Here is a 15,693-nt window from a genome sequence, read left to right on the forward strand (position 1 = left end):
TATGCTTTAGTGCAGCTTTGATTTGTTAAGAGACTTTGACTAAGACTTAACATGAACCCGTGAGCTCCACGTTTCCCGGTGATTTATCAAAGGAAGCTCAGTGACCTGCAGACAGTCTTTATCTTTTATCCCCGCTCACTGAGTAACATCAGAGGATTTGTTAAGAAGCAGAAACCCGTGGATTGACTTGTACAGTCTACTCACCGCAGAGGAGAATGATCAGCGACGCCTCCATCTCTCAGCGCTCCTCCAGCCGCGGGGCAGAGCAGCAACCTGTGGCGGACAATAAAGTCTGATATCAAGCGACTGTTTATGCAATTCAATATGACTTTTCAGACAGACATCGCTGTGTTCGTGAGTGCTCTTTAAACCAGTGACATGAATATAACTCCTGTTAGACGTAAACAAAGTAAAGTGTTTTCAACTGTACAAGGTGTTCATCTGTATGAGTCTTTCCCCCCTTCTAAAAGTTAGTAAACTTATAGTCAGCAAAGCAAACACAACACTCACCGTGTTTCAGAGGTGTCGTTTCAGGTGTTCACTCTTGTTGTGTATTAGTCCCGAGTCCCGTGTCCCACTCGGTCCACTTCCTGCGGAGGTCCCGGACAGATGCGGGTCTTTGCTGCGTTTGCGATGAGGAGTCCTCAGCTCCTGCGTCTCTCCGCTGGAAACCCCGAGCTGGACTCCCGGAGCGGAGCAGAGCAGAATGGGGGGGGGGGGGGGGGGGGGAGTTGATAGGGGGGGTTAGGGGTCGGGGGAATCCCCGGGCGGACAAGCGAGGTATAGCCTAGAAGAATATATCAGGCAGCCTTGACCGTGCCGCGTTTGTCCACAGGGGGCGCCAGATCAACACTTTAGAAAAGTTTTAATAAAATATATTCAATGCTGTTTTAATCAACCTGTTTTTACATTTCACCCCATGGCACACTTGCAATGCTCCCAAAAAGCCTGACTGAGCTGACTTTAGAAGTCTTATAAGTAATGTTCAGCAGTGAAGTTGCAGAAAAGTAATGTGCATAGATCATGTGAAACTAAATACAAATGTTTGAAAAACAAACACACACACATGCAAAAGTTACCATAAATGAAAACAGTCAAACAAAATTAGAATTCCAATGGGAAATGGGTAAATTTCAATAAAAACTAGGCTCATTGTTGATTTTGAAAAGGATAAAGGCTTGCAGTAACAAAAAGTGTAGTCTGCTACTAACAAGATGTCAAAAGTAATCTAAAGATTATCATACCTGTTTCCTTTTAAATGTTTCCCATTATCCAATGCTACTTCCCATGTAGCCTGAATATAATACGTTACTGTTAAACTGCAGATGCATGAAAAACAATATGAGCTATAATACAAGGCTCATTAACTGCTTACAATGACCACCAGAGGGCCCCCAAGAGTGGTTGAAATGTCCTAATTTTCTAATTATTTCTTTTGTATTTATTTGTCAAATACTTCATGTAGCCCTTCATTTGAAATTGTTACGAGGGAAGCACAGAGAAAAAAAACTGTTGCATGAAAATGTACAATGCGTGATCAGATCTGGTCTAATAAAGGTGATCAGAAACAAAGTTTTAGCTCCTCTTTTTTTTTTGGGATACTTCTGCAAGTTGTCTTCTACAGACCCACTGCATGTTTTCCAGTGAGCCCCTGTCTGTGTCTGTGAGCAGGAATGCACGCTCCCTACTGGACAGATTAGATTCCCTTTGATTGAACCCAACAAGTAGCCTAACCACAGCTCCACTTTCTGTCCGCTCTGTCTCACAGCATGAGGGCCAACAAGTGGTTTATAAGCATTAAAGTCAAATCAAACGGTCATGCAGTGGAAAACAAATGGATCTGATAACATTATTCTTATTCTTATTCACTAATACAGTATGTGCAAAGTTACAGGTTCACAGATCCCACACTGCTCGCAGGCTGTCTCCTCCTGAATAAAGCCTGTTATAAATCTCTGTCATATTACACATTCCCTGTGCTGCAGGAGGACAGCCTCTCTTTGTTAGAGCTCAGGATCCAGGGCCGTAATCCAACAGAGGAAAGCAGAGCTGAGTGTAAGGTAGCCTACAGGTACATTGGGAGGGACGCTGTGTTTGAACAGAGAGCTGTGATCAACATATTAGTAAACAGTAGGGACCCTTAACATGAGTGGTTGTGATGAAACCTCTGCTGAGGATACACTGATGTTCGTGTTGATAAAGGTGAAAGTAGTGGTGAAAACTAACCCAGTGCAGTACTTGAGAACATCTTTGAGGTACTTGCACTCTATTCCAGTAGTTTTCATGTCATGCAACTTTATATTTTAACTCAAATACATTTCAATCAGAAGCATTTTTCTACATCTATTTAAAGTATACCATGGTGACTGAGGTTATCATTTACAATTCATTGTTAAAATGTACACAACTGGTTTCTCGATTTTTAAAATTGTAAATTGATTTAGAACCAACAATTCATTGTGAGAGCTGTAGTTTTGAATTTTTGTTAGCTCCCTCTTGTGCAGCAAAAACAAACTGACACCAACATATCTTCCCCCTTTTGAGTTGAGATGATGAACGTGGTAGCAAACTGTTTTGTATTCATACACGACCAGCATAAAAAAAAGCAACTTAAGCAACTATCTGAAGTCTTATTTCAGGTCATCTGATGAATAGAAATGCAATTTTTTCAATCTTTAAAAAAAAAAAAAAAATCAAAAAAATCCACTAAACTTACTAGACAGCTGTTTATGCTGAGTATGTTTGTTCGACTATACACCAGATAGTTGCAAAGTGGGCCAGTCAAACTGCCTGCGTTGGACCTATACATGTGAAGTGGTGGCTTTGAAATTAAAATTAATAACTAAAACATAAGAAAACTACTTAAGGTTACTCAATTATCTGCGTCTGTTGCATCAAAGTAACCACTAAGACAATCAATGTTTTGTTTTTCACACCAGACATTGACTTTTAAAAAGTAGGAAATGCAAAAGTTGTAATCAACTCAATGCATCACAGTTATCATTCATGTAAAAGATAATAACTGTTGTTGTCCTACATGTCACAATAATGTGCTGGGAGAAGGTGTGTTTTTTTTTTTTTTTTATACTGTTTTGAGAAAGTTGCTGTCCAGAAAGTGAAAGAGATTTAAGCTGAGCAAAGATAAAGACAGAGAGGACACAAAGCTTTCTTAGGTGAAGGCGCCCTCTTGTGGCAATTCATCAGAACAACATCTCTACTGTAGAAAAGCCAGTGGTGTAGATCAGGGTATATACAGAGAATACCTACTTATTGTTTAGTCTCCATAGGGTATACCCTCTGATTCACACCATTGATTGACTATATTTAGTAGTTTGCTGCCATTTTTTCCTCGGATGGTGAAGGGATGACCTTCCTACATTGTCTCTTTTGCACGAGTAATCTTACATGTCACTGTTTATAACAAAGGCCAGTTTTCCTCTGCTGGACCAAACACTCCCAACACATTTTGGGGGGAAAGTAAGAGTATTCTTCAGGCATCACTACATCAATGACCAAAGAACACTCTGCTTTATGCAAACTTTTTTTAACAGCTTCTATTGAATAAATCATCACATTAAAAGGACACATAATGTGATAATATACACACAACTGTATCACATTTATTTATCTCCATCATCACACCTCAGAATATTTTTCACTTTATAACACTTATGCACTCATATGCTTTTAATCAATGTCTGGTTTGTAATAAAAAAAATAAGCTTAACATTACATTTTCAATAATCAAACCTTTGCATATATTTCTTGATGGGAATGTTATAGTGTAAATACAAATGTGATCAAATTACAGTCAAACACAGTAAGCACTTTTGGTCATAATAACACATTTCTGATGACATCACCTGATATAATTATTCATTTTATTATTAATGAAAAATCATTAATCTTGGTATAATATACAGTGAAACAAACACTCTCCTCAGGTCAACCACCTGTGGTAATAGCTTAAAGACACCATTCAGTAGATTACTCATATACAGGAGTGTAAATGTGGTACAGTACATGGACAGAGGAAGGCATTTCTGTGATATAACACTTGACAGGTAATTTGTAAAACTTGATATATTTGTGTGAGGAAAATGGAGATACCAAAGCAGCATAATATTTTCATGGGAGTGTTTCAGTTCCCATCAGTCATAACTCTGGTCTGAACTACAGCAGCGAATGGTAAACGTGGAAGTGTAACCTCCTCACGCACAGTTACTATACTTCTTCACCTGTTCCCGGATGGCGTCTCGCACCAGAGTAGCGTTTTCCTTCAGCTGGTCCAGGTCCGTGCGCTGCCTCTGCATCCGCTGCTCGTTACTCTTGAACTTTTTCTCCAGTTCTGTTTGAATAAAGGGGGCCGGGCAGAGGTCAGAACAAGATAACAGGGGAAAAATATACAGCTGGGTGTCACCGAGGTTAATTTAAACATCCACAGGAATCATAAGGTACAAAGAGGGTGTTATAGATTCGAGTGAGGGGGTGAGGTTATTGACTTGATAACTCGTGTCTTTCTAACATTTTACCAGAGATGTTTTTCTGTTGATGTGGTAAAATTCACTGCCTGCCTTAAATCAACTCAGTCCAACTTGTAATGGTTATGTAACTCGAATCTGGTTTGGACTACCACCACTAAACACATGTTTACTGATTTTAGTAAACGGTCTTTGATTGTATGATTCCTAACGGATTAATGGGCTTGCAGAAACTCCAAAAACTCCTGTTGATTTCAGCAAACATGTAAACACATTCTTTTCAGTTCTTTCAGTTTCTTTTACATCACTTATTTTAATCTAACATTGGTAAAGACGGAAGTTGAAATACTAGATCAGATGCAGGATTACTCTGCATTAGATCTTGCTTCAATACATTATTAGATCTGTATTGTTCTCAAGTGAATAAACTGAATCTGAAAATGTTTATCATATTGTGTTAGATTTAACTGAGTTATGACTAAAAGACTACATAACCTCCTGGAAACATTGAAAGTGGAAGTTGAAATGCAAGATCAGATGCAGAATTACTCTGTATTAGATTTTACCTTTGTATTTCCTCACAGATAAAAAAAAAGATCGATTGTGAACTACAGCTGAAGTGTACTGTGTGTGTATCCCACTTTACCGACAGATTGTCAACTCTCGGAGCAGCTTCATGTACTCACTCTTAAGTTGATCCATCCCCTTGCTGGCTTTGTTGAGGAGGTCCTCTGCTTCCTTCTTGATATCCATGGCCCTCTGGTTGATATTCATCAGGCCTCCAGACTCCCCACCAAGAGAGTCGATCTTCATCTGCAGCTCATGGTACCGCTTCTCTGTGTCGTTCAAGCTCTAAAAGTAAACACTCAGAACTGTCAGTTACGATTTACAGTCACATTGCATAAAGAGAGAGGGAGGGGAGAGAGAGGGGAATGACATGCAGGAAAGGGAGCCACAGGTCGGACTCGAAACTGGGCCGCCCGCTTGGAGGACTACAGCGTCCATACATGGGGTGCGCACTGCTCCACCAGCACCCCATTGATTTATTAATTTTGCAACAAACTGATGACAAAATGTCCAAAAAAAAGTACAAACAACAAACACGCCCACACACTCACCTGCTGCAATGATGTTGCTACATGTGTGGCGTTGTCAGCCTGAGCTTTGGCGTCCCTCGCCATTTGTCTGTTCTGCTCCGTCTTGTTCCTCAAAGCTTCCACACCCATGGAGAGGTTTGTTAACCGCATCATGACATCCATCTGCTTCTCCTCCAGCTGCTTCAGCCTCTCCTCCACCTATCGGGAGATGAGAAATAAAAGCTTTAAGAATAAAGGAGGCAAGCGAAGAGATGTGGGAGAATAAAGGAAAAGAGCTCTGACGTTGAGAAAGTAAGTACTTGAAGCACTCTGAAGGAGGTGGCCTCGACCTTTAAATCAACTCTGCAGCTTTACACATCAGTGCGGGAAAACATTTCAAGATAGCTGTTACCTCTGCTGTAGCATTTCTTGTGCTGTTGAGGTTGTTTGTGGCCTCCGTCAGGGCTGCTCTGGCTTTCTCTATGGCTGTCTCTGACACATCCAACGCCTGCTTGGTGTTGTTGGCTGCATCCTTCACTCCCTCTGCTCTCATCCTGCACGACGCCAGGAGAAATTAAACGGGTAATATTGTTACATTCTTTCTTTATTAATGAGTATATGATGAAGGCATTGTAGTACATGACTTTATAAAAGTTTACCTGTAAAGCATTTAACTGTAAAATAATGAACTTTACATGTAAAGTAACTTTGATTAAAGAAACAAAGTTCAAAGTGCTTTACAATAATACATGACATTTAGCCCGAGCAGAGCAGCTAACCTTAGACTAACTTGTTCTATCCTCTTACTTCAACTGTAAACCAAATATTTTCACCATTTGTTTTTAAGCTCCTGAACAGATTCACTTTTTAAAAATATACTTTTCTGTTCAACCATGAGGAGATTCTATCAGGTCAACTTTTTTTTAATTTTTTTTTTTAACATCATTGATATCAGCTTGATACTATTATCAAGATGTGCCTTTGTAATGTCCTTTTATTTGACTAAATATTAGTTTTGACAGCCTGAGGGTGACAGGCAGAGCCTTCTAGTGGGTATCTGAAAGGACAATTTTGATCACTCTTGCAGGAAACATGATGTTTCCAGTCTGTAATAAAAAAAGAAAGAAAAACTTACTTTGCATCTTTAGCTTTTTCGAGCAGCTCTTTGGCTGTACTGATGTGTTGGGAAGTTTGGTTGACGATCCCCTCGACATTTGTGAGGTTTGAAAGGCTGTCCTTGATCTGCATAATCATTTTGTCTATAGTGGTCTTATTGAATGGCAGAGAGATGGACAAGACCTGCAGAGCCACCTTCTCTATACTCTCTGGATCTGCTCCCTCCTCTGGACAGCGATAATGAGGAAGAAGAGAGAATGAAGTCATTTTCAGGAACAAATTAAATGCCAGATAATCTTTTCTCTCACAGCAGTTGTAGTTCAACCACATTATCCTTAGCTTAAATAAAAAGAAAAGTTTGCCAGATGAGCAGTTGAAATGTCATCAGTTTACCAGTTAGAAAGTCTCTGATCTTCTTAATGAAATCTTTGAGCTTCTTGTTGTTGTTTTCAAAGTGGTCCTTCTTCTTCTGGGCTTTCTCCAGAGTCTTCATGGCCTGGTTCTTTACATCCTGAGTCAGAGCAGCTATATCCTGGAACTGGACAAAGAAAACAGAAATGTCAAGTTGACAGACATGTTATAGTCTCTCTGGTCGTGGCAGATAAGAGGAAATAACAAATCAGTCCCACAGCAAACTTTCAGCACCTTTTTGGCCACATTTTGCAGCTCCTCATTGGCAGCAGTCAGGCTGTGTGTGACGTTCCTGGCGTGATTCAGCGCTGCTACAGAAGCGCTCACTGTCCCGTTGCATCCCTCACCACCACAGACTCTGTTGCCCTGATTGTCTCGGCAACCGGCACCTCCGCATTGGCTGTCTGTACAATTGCCATCAGCGCTGCTATGACCACCACATACCTGAAAGAGGGGAAAATCATTTCTTATGACTTACACGTGTTTTTGAGTAAATAAGTGAATGCAGAAAACAAATTCAATGTTAAATCAATGTTTTCACATTCTCCTTGGATTGAGGTCATTTTAGGGATTCTCTGTCAGATACTGAAAATAACTTGAACTTTTATCAAGGCTGATTACTGGTATATAAAAAAAAAGAAAAACATTGACTAACATTTTTTTATAGTGATGTATTTTAAAAAGGCCTTTGTCCCCTTGTCTATCAAATCCTTCAACACCTCTTAGGCTGTAAGGTGTGTATGTGGTGTGAGTGTGCAGGTGTAGACGTACCTGCAGATGTTCATCACTGTTCATCATTATTACATATTTCTGGTTTTAGTCATTTACTATGTACAGAATTTAACTGGACATGTTTTACTGATGAATGAATGTATTGTGGAATTTCTTGACTGCATCAGAACACTTTGAAGTCCAGGGCAAATTACCCACAGGGACAATAAAGTTCATCTTATGTTATAATAAGTTAAAGGCAGGGTTGGTAATTTTCGAAAACCAGAAGGTAGAATTCCCTCAGTGCTTCGTCTACAGCAACCTCTTCCCCTCTGTGCTCCCTCAGAAGCCACGCCCCTCATTTATATGCATGAGCGCCGTTGCTCCAGAAGCGGACCTCAGCTCATTGCTTGCATTCAGCGGTAAGTAAACACTGAACTTTTTCATTATGCATGTAAAGACAAAAACATGACTATTTTACTACTTACAACAGCCTACGACAAACACACAGTATAAAGTCCTTCATCGGTGACACGCTTTGAGTGTTCGAGTGCACGCAAGGGGTAGAGTACTACTTATGACAAATGTTTTTAAATATTTAAGAAAGATCTCCTGTAAAACATCACATAAAAGCCAATTCAAATTTAGGGCCCAGACTTTTTTAACTATCCTGGTGTTGCTGCAGGTCTGGATTAGAGGTCCCTGGGCATTCAGTGTAGTTTGAAGATATATTAACAAGGATTTCTCGCTCTCTTACTTTTGAATCACAAGAAGGATCAGCTTTGTTGTAAAGAAAAGTTTCACAGACAGGGGGCACTGGTGAGCAACAAATAAAGGTTTCTTTTAGAGTTTCTTTTTTATACTTGAACCACATTTAAATTTCAAGTTAAAAAGAAAATACTCAAAAAAAATATAAGTTAACAAAAATGTAAATGTAAATCAATTTTAAAAAAATATGTAACACAGACTTTTCCTTTTGTCTGCTATTTGATGACTTGGAAGTTATTACAGGGTTTTTTTTTGTCAGAGGCTGTTTAATAATTATTTAGTGTAATAATTAGATTTATGAATGAATTTAACAACCATAATTTAACGACCAATCAGTGAGGCCTACAGTACACCAGTGCCTACCTTGTTACTGAGGTGATGGACCTTCTTATCCAGGTCGTGTGTTTTCTGCTGCAGCTCGTTTAAGGATTTATTCTGAGCAGCCAGAGCTCGGAGGAACTTGTCTTTGCTGAGGTCCAGTAGCTCTTCAGTGACGGCGCGGGTTTCTTTGGATTGTTGCACAGGACTAGAAGGACCGGACACTGAAGCGTTGCATTTCTGCTCAGCCTCCACTGACTGCTGATAGTAGTTCTTGACTTTCTCAAACTGATCTGTGAGGAAACAGGAGCACATCTCATGAGTCTTTGTTGTAAAAGTCTATTTTAGTTTGAATTAAGTTCATTCAATTGGGTCACCCTGCAGGGTTATTTTGCCTGGATGGGAATAAATTCACAGGACAGAATAGTTCACGATTCTATACGTTTTGAGAGCTTTAACATGAAGGTGGCTTTGTTTGACCAAGGAGACCACTGTGCTCCTAGTAAAACAAAAACACAAGGGCCCCACTACCACAGCAATAAAGTTACAGAGAGCAAAACTTAAGAGTGGATTTTTCGGGGTGTCCCAGTAGAGTCGAGTACTCAACGATTAGTTTGTCAGAGCCTCAGTTGACTGCCAGCACAAGGTTCATTCCAATTCCAGCTGTATGGGGGTGTTTCATGTCTAATTTTACATAGATTTATCTCGGTATTAATATCCCCTTATTAATTCTTTTAAACCACTCGTACTTTAAATCAATCTCCTTAGTGTTAACATGAAGAACTGCAAAGTAGCATATCCATGTTTAGAGAATTTCTTTGGCTACAAGAAATGTCAGACATCAGCACAGGCGTGTGCAATTGGCCGTCAGAACAGGGAAGGCACCTCCTTTCAACAAAGGCTCTCATTGGCTATTATATATTGTATTGAACATTTAAATGGTTTGCTTGTCCAAACCGGAGCTTCCTACCTTTAAATCCTGAGGTGAGGTAGTTATCCAGCAGGCTTTGTTTAAGAGCCACAGTTGTGTTGATGTCTCTAAGTTCTGTCTCTAAGTCAGTCAATGTGTTTCTCAGCGCCTCTTCTTCTGCTGATGTTGTATTAAGCTCTCGAGCAATGCCCATAAGACGCCCGTCGGTCAGGGCGATCTCAGCCCTGGAACATATAGATCAGGGAATGTTATTTATTATAATCAAGAACTTATACTTGTTAGACAAAATCATAATCTAAAATTGGAGTGACGTCATCACCTTAAGTCATCGATGCTCTGTCCAATCAGCTGGTGGACCCTGTCACTGTCCTTAGAACTGATCAGATCCTGAATCTGCTTCAGCTTCCTCTCCAGCTCTTTTATACGGGTGTCCCCGACTCCCGGTGTGACCCCGCTCTCCAGGATCTTCTGAATGACGTACTGGATGTGGTCCATGTCCCTTTTAATCTGACAAATAGCATCGTCCCAAAGCTGGAAGCACGGGTGACACTGCACACAGCTGGGGAAGGTGCCAGTGAAGCCGCGGGCACATTCATCGCATCGCTTCCCAGCCGCTCCCTCTCTGCACTCGCACGCCCCTGTTGCTCTGTCACACTGGGCCATCTCTGAGCCCAGGGGATGGCAGTTACACTCTGCACAGAGGGAGGGGGTTAGGGGGGGGAGACAGGAGGGAGGACACAGGTGGTGAGAAAAAAATCCCTCATGTCTTAAAAAAACTGGCAGAAAAGATTTGACTTTCTCATAATGCAACATCGAAACAGTTTTAAAAATGTTCACTTTAAATAAGAACATTAAAATAGAAAGGTTGAAACTATGAGATATGATAATGATAAAAATTAGTAGTTTGTCCTTTGCTCTGTGTTGTCCATCACTTCATTACCCCTGTCCTTGGAAACTAGTTCTCAAAGGTTACAGTAAGAAAAAGTATGTCCAATCCTATTCACATTCACAAGTGGTAGTTTTCTAATGAACTTCTTAAAATGTGACTTACCTTGACACTGCACCCTTGGGTCACCCCAGTGGAACTGCTCACACTCAGTGCACTGTCTCCCTCCAAAGCCTGGACGACAGTGGCACTGGCCTGTGAACTGTAGGAGTCAGACAGATGAGATTTTAAAATACTGAATGAATATATCTGATGAATGAGGATTCAAACGAATGGATTTATTTCAGGCTCATTGAGGTCCTTCTTGCTCCCTCACCATGTTGCAGTGACTGCCCAGAGTGTGCTGTGGGTCACAGCTGCAGGGCTCACAGCCTTCGTCCTGTCCGTAGTTCCAGTGGTTTGGAGCACATTGGTCACAGTTATGTCCCGCCACGTTCTCCCTGCAGGGGCAGGCTCCGGCCTGTCTGTCACAGTGACACTGTCCGTCACTGCACGCAGACTTTATGGTGCCAGCTGTCACACAGGTACAACCTGAGGAGAGGAGCATGGTTCAAATACACAAACAGAGAGAAGAGAACAATGTGCTGATCTGTTTCTGTGAGTTTCACAGCACTGACATACATGCATTTTAAATGATTGCTTTTAAACTACCTTTTATTCAATACATTGCTTTCATTCAAACTATTTTTATTTTCTCTGCTAAAAGATGTGAAACAAGTTGGTTGTAATACAAAGAATTTAATAAAAAATAAATAAAGGGAAACTTTATAAAACCTGAGCTTTGTGTTCTGTGTCCTATTTATTCATTTTTCTTGAAGCTCCACAGAAGAACTTTCAGGTTATGTCGGAATGTCTAATTTGCAACTCACAATGTATTCTTTGGCATGTAATATTTTAACAAGGCTGTATCTACAGGGTGCTGTTTATCACTTCTCCTACAACAGGAAAACAAAATAACATTAAAGAAGTAATCAGTCTTCTCCCTGATTGGCTTTTGTAGTTATAAAGAGATTTCAGTGTCTGTTTCATAACTACCTAAATACTCCTAACAGGAGCTTTATGATCCTTCATAAGAATCAGAATCAGAAATCATCACTCACGCCTGCAGTCGTGGGCCAAAGCGTTGCCATAGTAGCCATGTTGACAGTGTGCACAGGAGGCGCCATCAGTGTGATAAAGACACTTGAGGCATTGTCCCGTCCTGGGGTCACATGAGTTGGGGTCCTGGGTATCGATGTTACCGTTGCACTGGCAGGGGAGGCACTGGCCGCCAGGTTGCTTTGGGTTGCCATAGTAACCAGGGGCACACTGGTCACAGCGAGGCTCTGAGGAAGACATGGAAAATGTGATTAATGTTCGTAATACAAGTTTATCTAAACTGTGAGTGTACTGTGATAGCTCACTTGCGTAGCCTTGTTTGCATATACAGATGATCTGGTTGGAAGTGGGGTCAGCCTCGCAGGAGTGCCCGTTAAAGTGGTCTGAGCCGGGGTTACCGGGGCAGGGACAGGGCCGACAGTGCTCCCCTGAGACGAGCACAGGGTTTCCAAAGAACCCGTCCACACAACTGGGATAAATAAATGGAGACATTTATCATCAGTCTAATAATCCAGGACAAAGTTAAGTAAAGTTTGATAGATCCTCACCGTTCACAGAGATGTCCTGTGGTGTAGTCCCTGCAGTCTCTACACTCCCCGGTGTGCGGGTCACAGAGGTCAGCGTGGCCGTTACACTGACAGGGGCTGCAGCTGGGGAAGCCCCACTGGCCTGGTTGGCAGTCTGAGCACTGGCGCCCGGTGGCTCCCTGCCTGCAGTGACACTGACCCGTTACTGGGTCACACTGGTGGCTCAGTGAACCCTCAGGGTGACAGTCACAAGCTGGGAGGGAGGAGGTATGAAAAGGGTTATTTTCTGTTTTTATGTTCCTAATCAATGTTTGAATGAGACTGTTTTATAACTCAGACAAATTTGAGATTTTTCTTTCTATGGGGTGTTGGATAAAACAGGATTTGTTAATCATGAACAGACTCACCTGTACAGCCATTGACTCCGAAGCCATATGTTCCGGGTGCACACTGGTCACAGCGTTGACCCATCACGTTGGCTTTACAATGACACTGGCCCCCGACCTTATCACACTCACCACTGCGGGAGCCCTGAGGGTCACACTGACAGGCTGGAAACAACACAAACAAATACAAGATGAGACACTTCTAATCATTTTAAGTGTTACCAACATTATTTAAATCTGTTGTTTTCCTTTTTTCATTTCTACTTACGTAGAGCGCCATCATGAATGAGGGCCGAAATACTGCAGATGAGTTTGGCACACATCTCAGCCAGGGCGGGCATCGGTGTGATCATGAAGGAGTCCAAACACATGTAGCGAATCATCTCCTCCCGATGCTGCTCCGCCACTGGATCACTACCTTGGAAACCAGGAAGTTCGGTGTAATTGGGGATCAGGACCAGCTGTTGGGGGTAAATAAAATAAAAGTGGAAAAGGTGAAAATTATACTGATGTTGTTGTTATTATTATAAATAACTGATCAGCCAATGAGTCAGTATTAACCATAATGTATGCAAGAAACGTGTGAAATTGTGACTACCGAGATTTACTGCAATACCAAATCTGATAAATATGTCCTTAAATGTCTTCAAAACATGTACAAAGAGACATTTATTTAAACATTTTCACTGCAAAAACATACCCAAGCCTATTACATTATACGTACATTTCCTACCACTAGGGGGAAGTCTGACAGTTAGTGAAAACATTTGAAACAATCACATGTGACCACTTCTTAGTTCAGAGCTACACTAATGGAGCCATAGCCAACGTATTCCAGCATCGGTGATGTCAGTTTTTAGGACGACTGAAACTCTTCAAACAGCCTGGAAGGTGAATCATGAGGGCGGTGGACTGAAAGTCTTAGCTCACCGAGTCAACAAGGATGAAGGCAGTGAGGTGTCTGTGCGAGACTCCGTGGCGCTGGAACCTGATTGAAACGACGTAACGATTACTGGGCTCGAAGCAGAACGGCCTGGGCATCTGGATGTACCTGAAAAACACAATGTATACAACATATTTGAATTGATAAAGGCATACAATATAATTCATACAAAGTTTGTCTATCCTTTTTTCTGGGGCTTTAAACTCAAAAGGTTATATTAGCCAATCAAGTTTTGACTTTTCTGTGCAAAGAAGTGGTATTTATGGCGTAACAAGGACTTGACTAAAAGTTGAAATTGTGTTCACTTCACAGTTGTTTAAAGACCATTTAGTGGTGTGTTCAGCAAATTTAAATATGTCTCATAGTTTATTTCTGCTGCTTAAAGCCAACTTAATGTGTTTAGTTTGGGGGGGGGGGGGCTTTCCAGACATGACTGTATTTTTGATTCTTGCAATTTCTAAATCATTGATCTTCAATATGTCAATTTGTTGCCAATGCTAATCATTTCACAAGGACCAATTCTTATTCAGACTTTAAACTTTCTTCCAAGGAGATGCTCTCTCTAAAAAACAAATACAAATAAAAATCATAATTTAGTTTGTTTGATTATTACTCATATTTAATGTATGTTTGGGCATGATCTTGAAAAGTTGCATAATAAAAAAAGTTCCTTTATGAAAATCTAAACGTAACATTAGTAGGAAAAGTAAACATTATGTTTCTACTAAAGTAGAAGTACATGAACATCATCAGCATCTGTTAACTATTCCTCATCTTGATGCAGGGCATGTTCTACATCTATGGTTGACTTGTTGTCTGTTTCTAAAGCACCCACTGTTCACTAGGGGCTCCCTGATACTCTCTCTACCTGTGTTTGACTTCCGCCCCTCTCTCTATGTTTTGGGCTCACTTTGCTAATTGGTTTTGGCTGAAGAACCAACCACAGAAGAGAAGGGGAGACAGGCTACGCTCTACTGAGACGGCCAAATCCGGGCAGGGTCTGACCTCTTAGTTCCAGATGATTTCAGACTCTTAAAGGCCTTTCATCAGACTGTTGAAGTTTTCTCTGTCGTTCTATCTGATATCCTATCATGGCTTCCTTCTACTAACACACTTTAAAAAACACTACATCTCTTCTGAATGTGGCGACCTGTGTAATATGTTTACATTGATGCAGTTCAATAACGTTTACATCACAAAACATTACTTAATGTGTGGCTTTTAATGACATTCATGTAAAGTATAACAGCCACCAGATCAGTGCGCTGCAGGCAGAACAACACATATGTGGTGTGTCAAAGTAGTGTTAAAAGAAGGGGCTTACTAGTGGAAAAGTAAACTGTGTTTTTTTCTTTCAATATAGCGTTCATTTACCCCTTTGTGTTTTATAGCTTGATTTTTCTTGAACTTAGATTATTTACGAGGAGCATACGTACCTGTCTGCTACAATAACTAGGCTAACTTCTGTGCCTGCTCTCCTGCCTTTTACTCAATAAAGGGGTTGAGCTAACCAACATCTCCAATTGCTAATATACTTACAGTACTATTGACAAGTACCTCTTACAACCTCACATCAAAAATACCAAACTATACCTTAAAACAGAGCGTAAAAAAATGAAAGACCAATAATTAATTGTTTCTTTATTAAGTTTCTTTTTTTTTTCAATTGTGAAGTCAGAAAAAAAACAGCTAAGCTAAGCATTAGCATGTTACAGTCCATGTTAGCTGCTCTGCAAGGCTGCACCGTAAGTGCTTTTAGCTTAATGCTAGCATTAGCATTCTAAAATGATCATAATTGACCATGGTATTGTGGTTAGGTTAAAAATGTTTAGCTGGTCTTGGTGTAATTTTAGAGTATGCTAATAGTAGCCAGTTAGCATTAAGCAGAAAGAAAAGTTGTTAAGGATCTCATGAGTTTTCTCAAAGTGTCTGTAAAAGTTTGACCTTATGGCGATAAAAAGACAGACTCCTTTAATTAAAG

At 40.7% G+C, this 15,693-nt stretch overlaps 2 protein-coding genes across 3 annotated transcripts in view; both read right to left on the reverse strand.

The window, feature by feature from the left end:
- lamb2 (laminin, beta 2 (laminin S)) overlaps positions 1-656 on the reverse strand; it is a 44,978-nt gene extending 44,322 nt beyond the window's left edge. Inside the window, exons 1-2 of the mRNA XM_020635383.3 lie at positions 511-656; positions 205-273 (exon numbers count right to left, since the gene is read on the reverse strand). Of these exons, the coding sequence (XP_020491039.2) occupies positions 205-235 (31 nt within the window). The 5' untranslated portion in view covers positions 236-273; positions 511-656. The remainder of the gene's footprint in view (positions 1-204; positions 274-510) is intronic.
- Positions 657-3,590: 2,934 nt separating this feature from the next.
- The window catches only part of lamb2l (laminin, beta 2-like), a 51,824-nt gene continuing 39,721 nt past the window's right edge, over positions 3,591-15,693 (reverse strand). For both annotated transcript variants that reach the window (XM_020635347.3, XM_065961403.1), the window contains exons 18-35: positions 13,700-13,820; positions 13,038-13,230; positions 12,791-12,934; positions 12,405-12,636; positions 12,162-12,325; positions 11,859-12,083; positions 11,075-11,289; positions 10,864-10,960; positions 10,132-10,504; positions 9,852-10,036; positions 8,927-9,174; positions 7,319-7,528; positions 7,067-7,211; positions 6,693-6,900; positions 5,970-6,111; positions 5,600-5,776; positions 5,168-5,333; positions 3,591-4,348 (exon numbers count right to left, since the gene is read on the reverse strand). In XM_020635347.3, the coding sequence (XP_020491003.1) occupies positions 4,212-4,348; positions 5,168-5,333; positions 5,600-5,776; positions 5,970-6,111; positions 6,693-6,900; positions 7,067-7,211; positions 7,319-7,528; positions 8,927-9,174; positions 9,852-10,036; positions 10,132-10,504; positions 10,864-10,960; positions 11,075-11,289; positions 11,859-12,083; positions 12,162-12,325; positions 12,405-12,636; positions 12,791-12,934; positions 13,038-13,230; positions 13,700-13,820 (3,382 nt within the window). In that variant the 3' untranslated portion in view covers positions 3,591-4,211. The remainder of the gene's footprint in view (positions 4,349-5,167; positions 5,334-5,599; positions 5,777-5,969; positions 6,112-6,692; positions 6,901-7,066; positions 7,212-7,318; positions 7,529-8,926; positions 9,175-9,851; positions 10,037-10,131; positions 10,505-10,863; positions 10,961-11,074; positions 11,290-11,858; positions 12,084-12,161; positions 12,326-12,404; positions 12,637-12,790; positions 12,935-13,037; positions 13,231-13,699; positions 13,821-15,693) is intronic.

The sequence above is a fragment of the Labrus bergylta genome, chromosome 12 (genome assembly GCF_963930695.1).
Source record: "Labrus bergylta chromosome 12, fLabBer1.1, whole genome shotgun sequence".
Taxonomy (NCBI): Eukaryota; Metazoa; Chordata; class Actinopteri; order Labriformes; family Labridae; genus Labrus; species Labrus bergylta.